Source organism: Suricata suricatta, chromosome 13 (genome assembly GCF_006229205.1).
Source record: "Suricata suricatta isolate VVHF042 chromosome 13, meerkat_22Aug2017_6uvM2_HiC, whole genome shotgun sequence".
Classification (NCBI taxonomy): domain Eukaryota; kingdom Metazoa; phylum Chordata; class Mammalia; order Carnivora; family Herpestidae; genus Suricata; species Suricata suricatta.
In genome coordinates, this window is record NC_043712.1 from 8,515,947 (window position 1) to 8,523,871 (window position 7,925).

The 7,925-nt window shown below is 47.6% G+C and overlaps 1 protein-coding gene across 1 annotated transcript in view; it reads right to left on the bottom strand.

Annotated features, from left to right (window-relative positions):
* MVB12B (multivesicular body subunit 12B) overlaps positions 1-7,925 on the bottom strand; it is a 168,775-nt gene that overhangs the window by 107,396 nt on the left and 53,454 nt on the right. Inside the window, exon 5 of the mRNA XM_029921021.1 lies at positions 2,655-2,784. Within this exon, the coding sequence (XP_029776881.1) occupies positions 2,655-2,784 (130 nt within the window). The remainder of the gene's footprint in view (positions 1-2,654; positions 2,785-7,925) is intronic.

Below are 7,925 nucleotides of genomic sequence, written 5' to 3' on the forward strand. Positions count from 1 at the left end.
TGCAGAGATTACTTAAAAAAAAAAAAAAAAAAAAAAAAAAATATATATATATATATATATATATATAAACAACACTGGAATCACCATCCTCTGAAAAAGAATTTTTGCCCCAAGATGATATAAAATATGCTTTACATAGCAATCTTTTCAAAATGATATGAAAGAGGATTCTAGTTTTGGTTGTCAAGATATATATGGTAACAATCTATTCTTTAGAATTATTTAAATTGGTTAAAGTACTATAGCTTGCAATTAAAAATGTACATATATCTGAAATTAGACTTTAAAAGTTCATTATTGGGGTGCCCAGGTGGGCTCAGTCGGTTAGGCATCCAACTTTGGCTCAGGTCGTGCTCTCATGGTTCATGGGTTCAAGCCCCGTGTCGGGCTCTGTGCTGACAGCTCAGAGCCTGCAGCCTGCTTCAGAGTCTGTGTCTCCCTCTCTCTTTGCCTCTCCCCCATTCGTGCTCTTCCTGTCTCTCACAAATCAATAAACATTAAAAATATAAAGTTCATTATTAAATTGTTGGTTTCTACAATTTGTATGTAAACAGCTGCTCCTGAGATATCTGAAGTATGGTCATTCTCTTAACTATTTCCTCCTCATGTGATCCTGTTTATATAATTAGTTTAAATCATGTTGCAAAACAGGACTTTCCAGTGTGTAGGAAGGGGATGATCACAGAGTCCTTCTTAGGGACCACAAAATCCTGAGTGAGGGCCTTCACATCCCACAGCCGAAGGATCTACGTGAACTGTTGTGCACCATGATGAAAATCACGTGTTCCTGAGATGCTGGCTCCCAGGTGCTCCATGCAAACAGCACATTCCCGGCCACGGCCCCCAGGGAGAGCTCCGTGGAGAAGGGCTTGGCTTGCAGAGGGAAGACCTGGGCTCCAGTGAACAAGAAGCAAAACAGAGCACAACCCAGATGCAGAGGCCACTGCAAAAGCCAAGGAGGAGCGTGCACCCCTTGGGGGCCCACGGGGACGGGCGTGGCACCTGCAGAGCTGGACAGGGAGTGAGGATCGTGGCGGGGGCCGCCAAAAACTACCTATGGGGCTCACTGGTGGGAGAGAGCTGAATTCCACTTGACTGAATATAATGAACACCCCTCATCTTTTGGGCATCCAGCGTCCACTGGCCCCTTTTTCTGACTCTTTGCTTTCCCTCCATACTTGGGGGGCAGCCATCTCCTGGGTCATAGCCCCTGGGTTCCAACAGACCAATCCTGCCTCTGGCTCAGGCCTGGTTTCGGAGAGAATGACATTTTCCAGGGAGGGGTGATGAGTTCAGGGTGAACGTGACCCCAGTGAGATCAATCAAGACCAATGAGACTGAATTCTAGAACTTGTCTGAATTATCAAGAACACAGACTTACTCTTGCCTCAGAACGTGAACCTGGAGGAAAAGTGGGCGGAGCTACCACACCACCATTATTCCACCAGGGAAGAGCGTGTGGAAGAATGGCATCTACCCCAAGGAATCTGGGAAAGGATATCCTCTGTGCATCTCCGTCCAGTCGCGCCTATAGCCATCCTGCACCCTGATCTCTGCTGTTAGACTGGCCAACAAATCCTTCCTTTGGCTTAAGCCAGCCTGGGCTGGGTTTCCTGTCACTTACAGTCTACAGCCCAGAGGGAAATCCAAGATTCCTTGTACTTAGAGTTTATCAAAAGCCACAGGGCTGGGCCCACACCGGAACTGAGGCTATCAGGTGACCGGGACTCAGTGGGCCCAGCCCTCAGCAGTCCCCTGGCTCGTCAGGGAGGACGAACATCAGATCAAAGAACTGCACGAGGAATTATCATGTAGTCATGTGATATTCACATTTCTTCCTGACTCCCAAGCCTCCAATGGCTCCCCACTGCTCTTGGAACACAATCCAAACTGTGCAAGGCCCTGCTAACTGCTGGTCCCAAACCCCAGATCATCCCTGTTCACCGTACTGGCCACCCTGGGCTGCCTTCTGCTACCGAACAGCCCACACTCATTCCCACCTTTACACTGGCTCTTCTCCCGGGGCTGGAAGGCTCTGCCTTCAGGTCTCTTCATGGCTGGCTTCTTCTTGACACTTACATCTCTGTCAAATGTCACCCTCCGGACACCCTCCCCGAAGCAGGCTCCGTTCACTGCCGTTTCGTTTTCGCCATTAACTGAAATGGTCTCATTTATTTCTGGTTTGCTGCCTGTCTCCCTATAGAAGGCCAACTCCACGAGAGCAGGTCTTTGCTTGCTCCCTCAGCACCATGTCAGGGCCTTTGGCCCAGAGGTACAAAACGGGTGCTCCTTTAACTCTGGTGGAGTGAACACACAACACAGAGGGTTGAGGCCAAGTGGTCACAAAGGAGTGAGTACCTGGGCTTTCAGGTGTGTGGAGAGGCCCCTGAGAAGCCCGCAGGACGAACACGCAGAAGGACATGGGAAGGAAAGGCCCTTAGAAAGGCAGCGTGGGCAGAGGCACAGAGGAGTCAAGGGCTCGGGGTCTGGACTGGCAGCCGCGTAAGCAGGGAGGGCAGCAATGAGAGCTCAGCCGGAGAGGCAGGCGGCCGAGAGCCCCGCAGGTCACACGCCGTCTCGGGACCTCGTCCCCAGGAGCGCCCTGAGCGTTCTCGGCAGACAGAAGAGGGGAGACGGGCGTTCCCGAGACTTACCCAATAAACGTGTACTGAGGCGGGGCCTGTTTCGTCCGGCCCATGATCCGAATGTCACAAATTGCAGCTTCAGTTGAATCCCGAGGGATAAATTTAATGCACAGCCTCTTTTTTCTAAAAGCCACTTCCTCTGAAGAAAAGGACAAGAAAAGGTATGAGTCTTCCAGGGATGCCAACACGTCTATTCCGAACGCTGTGTCCCCAGTCACATTCCCTTCCTGGCAGCAGAAGTGACCGGTCATCCAAGCCACCAGGCTGTGCTGTGCCCCTCCTGTCCTCTGCAGGCTGGGGCTGCGGAGTGGGCACCAGGGGCCCTGTGCTCCATTCATGACCTGACCCCAGACACCCCTGCCAGGAAGGCCTCCCGGCGGGCACACAGCCCTGCAAGGAGAAGCAGTTTGGAACAAACCCATGGGGCTGGCTGCTAAATGTCACCACCATCATCCGCTCACTGCTCAGGCCAGCCAGCCGGGACACAGCTCGGGCACCCTGAGTATCTGCACTTTTTGCAGTGTGGGCTTTTCTTCTTTTGAACTTTTTATTATGGACATGTTCAAACATTCCCCAAAGTAGGGAGAACAGAATGAATTAAGTCCACCTGTTCCCACCATCCAGTTTCAACACTGTCCCCAACGGACAGGTTGCTATCACCTCTTTCTTTCCCCCACACCCTGGTAGTTGTGCTGGAGGATGTAAAATGAATCCCCCCATGGGCTCATGTCACCCACCAAGGTCTCAGTAGGCATCCGAGGCAGATTAGTTTCAATATGACCAGCATGCCGTTACCACAGCTAACAAAATGAACAATGACTCCTTAGTGTCACCGACAGGCGGTCTATATCCATGTTTTCTCCATTATTCTCAAAAACCTCATTTAACTATTGCTTTCCCTGCATCAAGATCCAAACAGTGTCTATGTACTGACTCTGGCTGTTAGGACTCTTAGGTTCCTTTTATTCTGTAACAACCTCTCCACCCTCCCCTCTTCTTCAAGGTACTGAGAAGGTGGTGAGATTGGGTCGTTCTTCTGTATTTCCTATAAAGTGGCAATTAAAATGGAAGGCTTGATAAGATTCAGGTTAGATTGTTTGTTTGTTTTGGGTAGGAATGCTTCACACGTGGTGCATATATGTCCAACAGCGTCCTGTCGTGAGGCCTGGAGTCGAGCTGTGCCACCCTGGGTGCCTGTGGTGTTGACTGACTACTTGGGTTACAAAGTCCCCAACAACCGTCCTTCAAGCAGTGTTTTCATCCACTGAGGGCTGTTACCACGATCCATAATCTCATTAAAGTTTTCAAAATGGCCATTTTCTAATTCTGGGATGCCTTCTGCATTTATTAGCTGGAATTTTTCCACATACAAAATAACTTCTTCAACTACTTGGTCTTCCTGAAAAAGGCTTGGTACCGGAAAGGAAAGAAAAATATGTGATTCTTTGCTCTTACTTATTAAGTCTTAGGGCAATGAGTTGGTGATGTAGCAACCTCCAACGGTGACAAGCCCAGTGTTTTATGGTTTGTTCATTTGTGGTTTTTATTTCTTTAAGTTTTATTTATTTATTTGGAGAGAGACAGCGAGAGTGAGCCAAGGAGGGGCAGAGAAAGAGGGAGAGACAGAATCTCAAGCAGGCTTGGTGCTGTCAGCATACAGCCCAACTCAGGGCTCAAACTCACAAACTGTGAGATCATGACCTAAGCCAAAACCAAGAGTTGGATGCTTAATTGACTAAGCCACCCAGGTGCCTCCTTTTGTGGTTTTTAAAAATAAATTTCAATCAATTGCAGAGACTCAATACATGAGTCTGATGTATCTGGGTTGAAATCCCAACTCTGCCATCAGCTCCATGATCTTAGGTGAATGACTTAATTTCCCTCAGCCTGGGTTTTGTTATCTGCATCAGGGAATTAAGGAAACCCCACCCCAAAGGTACGGTGGGTGGATGAAATGTGATAACACATCATATGCTTCCCTTAGTCCAGTGTCTGGCACACAGTAAGTGCTCAACAAAGCACAGCCATGGATGTTCTTATCATCATTACCAGTAAACCTCTAGCACACAGTTTAGGTCAGTGTTTGGCAATGACCTTCAGGACCTTCACTTCTGGGGTAGGAGGTACACGCGTTCAAATCAGATAACAGTATGGGGACAGAAGGACAGCCATGCCATTGGTCTTGGCTTGACCGAGAAGAGATGGCCATCAGTGATGTTCTGTAGATGTCGGGGTGGGGAGGGTGTTTTTAAAGAGCCAGGTGGAAACTCCGAAACTTGGTGGCTTCTTTTCCCAGCCAAGGAAACTGAGGGCTAGATCAGATCTAATGAGCTCTGAGTGATAATATCCCCAATCGAGACCCCAAACATTATACCTCAAGAGGCAGAAAGCACCTGCAGCAACCCTGCACCTCCAGAAACCATTAGCGGTAAGACCAGACCTCGAATGTGGGAAGGGGAGCCCTTTCCTCAAACAAATGACAAGGCAGGCGTGTTACTCGCTTTTGCCACACTGCTCCTTGCTCCATTCCTCTGTCGACAGCAACTCGGGGTAAGAGATGGAGCCACTAATTACACATGCTTAAACAGGCCTGATTTTAAGTAAACATATTATACAGAGTCAACAGAAATGTGTTCAGTCATGCTAATGAACACAGAGAAAGGATACAGCACTTTACCAAAATAAACAGTCTTCCCGTTTTTAAGTACTGTGTGGATGGCACCAAACCATTTCAAATTCATGACAAGAGTCTCATGGTTTTTTGTTTGCTTGTTTGGTTGGTTGGTTGGTTTGGGCTGACTTTATAGGACCAGGGCCTTAAATGCACTGCAAACGGCGTGGAGGTGACCACAGGTTTCTCCCGTCGGTCTGGCGTCCCCTGGCCCCTTGGAAAGGGCTCTGGGAAATGACCATATAACCCTAGGCTCCCCTAAACCCAGCCCCCTCCTCATGTGATAAGACACCTGTTGGTGACGTGAGGACCTGCCCTCAGAGTGTCCACGGGCAGCCGAGTGACACTGCCCAGCCACGGGGAAGGGGCTTCCCGCCCAGGACCACGGGGGCCCCGCTGCAGCCAGACCACAGGCCCAGACAGGACGCAGCCCTGGGCCTCCTCACTTAACTGCTTCAACAAATTAAGAGGAAAATGCACAACGGGAAATCCCTTGTGGCTCTAGAGTGTATCTATATAAAGACATTACAAGTCAATTCGTTGTCAAAAATGAACACCAATGCAAATTTTGAAACTAAGAAAAACACAAGGGAAAAGTGGGAAATGAACACAAGTCTACGAGGCAATTTAAGTTCCTGAGCAGGCGAGTCACATAAGAATAAGCAAAAGCAGCAAGCAAACCCTTGTGAAAATGTTAGGGTCTTGCTAACAAATGATGACGTGAAAATTAAGTAAAATTAGATCAGTAAAACTGAATAAAAATGTAAAACCTGTGCTGACAGGCCTCTGGAAAACAGGAACAAGCCCGTATCATTAGTGGCGCCGAGAACTGGTATTTCTGGGAGTTAATTTGGCAACAGAGAGCACTAAAGCTTATCTTTACGGGGTCTATCCTCTGAGCAAGCTGCCGTGTCTGGTAGGTGCGTCAGGTGACTCAACGATGAATGAAACACGAATCTCACCCTCAGAGAAACAGGTTAGTAGCAAAGACGCGGAGAAGACGAATAAGTGGCTAAAATGCAAGCTAAAAACAACATTATGAGATGTCTACTATTCCCCCATTTTATAGATGAGGAAACTGAGGCCCAGAAGGGTGAAGTCAATTGCTTGCGGTACTAAAGCTGTAAGTGGCAGAGCCAGACTCAGAATTGGGTGAGTCTGACCCCAGAGCCCGTGCTTCCCCCACGCCAAGCTGTAGTGTGTCCTGACAGAGAACAGGTGGGAAGTGAGAGGCACAAGCGATCACTTCCTTTGGCACTACAGTGGTGCTTGCTCTGTTCCCTCCCTCCACTGCATGTGTGCTGTGCCCGCTGTGAGGAAAAGCAGCAGAGGAGGAAGCCGGCCCCTGATCTCTGACTGAAGACAGCTCTGGCTGATGACGTCATAACGCAAGTCCTTGTTTTCAGGGCCAGGTCACCCACCAGACTGAGCTCCCGGAGGGAAGGGCCAGTCTCTCAGTCAGTCGCCTTCTCTTGCAAAGCCTGCGGTGCCTACAGAGGCATTCATCAATCTTTGCTGACTGTGGAGGAGCGAGAGCTTGCTTCAAACTGGTACCTAGGGATCAGAGATGGTCTCATGCAGGAGGCAGAATTAAAACTCGCCCTTGAAAGATATGGGGTGTGGACGCTCAGAATGGAGGGAAAGGGCATTTCAGGCAAGGAAAACAACAAAGCAAGTAAGTAGAGTCAGGAAGGAAACAGGAATGAAGAGCGTACAGTGAGTACCTCAGTTTGGGTAAAACAGAGAGTGCTTGAAGGTAAGGACACTGTTTAAGGAAAAAATCTGGAGCAGACCAGAGAGGACCTAAGACCCAGAGCCTCAAGTACTTGGAAACTCACCTCAAGAAAATCATTTAAAATCTACACATACCCAAACTGATCTATAGATTCAACACCGCTCCTATTAAAACTAGGTAGCTTCTTTGCAGACTTTGGCTAATCCTAAAATTCATGGAAATTTAAAGGACCTAGAATAGTAAAAAGCATCCTGAAAAAGAATGAAGTTGGAAGACTCATAATCCCTGGTTTCAAAACTTGCCACAAGGCTACAAGATTGTGTGCTATTAATCAAGTAATTAAGACTGCATGCTGTTGGCATGAGGAAAGACAGACAGATCAGCGCAAGGGAACTCAAGAGTCCAGAAACAAACTCACATTTATGGTCAACCGATCTGCAACAAGATGCTGTGACAATTTGGTGGGGAAAGAATAGTCTTCCGAACAAATCACGCTCGAACATGACATCCATGTGCGAAGGAATCAAGTTAGACCCCCCATCTCACACTATATACAGAAGTTAACTCAAAATGGATCAAAGCTAGAAGTGTAAGAACTGAAACTATAAACCCTCAGAAAATACATCTTGGTGACCTTGAATTAAGCAATACTTTCTTAGGTAGGACACCTAAAACATAAGCAACAAAGGAAAAGAGGAAATGAATCAAGCTCCATCAAAAGAAAAAGCTTGTGTATTTAAAAGGACGTCAAAAACCATCAAATACCTAGGAATAAACCTAAGGATGCAAAAGACCTATATGAAGAAAACTATAGAAAACTTATGAAAGAGATAGAAGAAGACACCAAGAAATGGAAAAATATTCCCTGTTCATG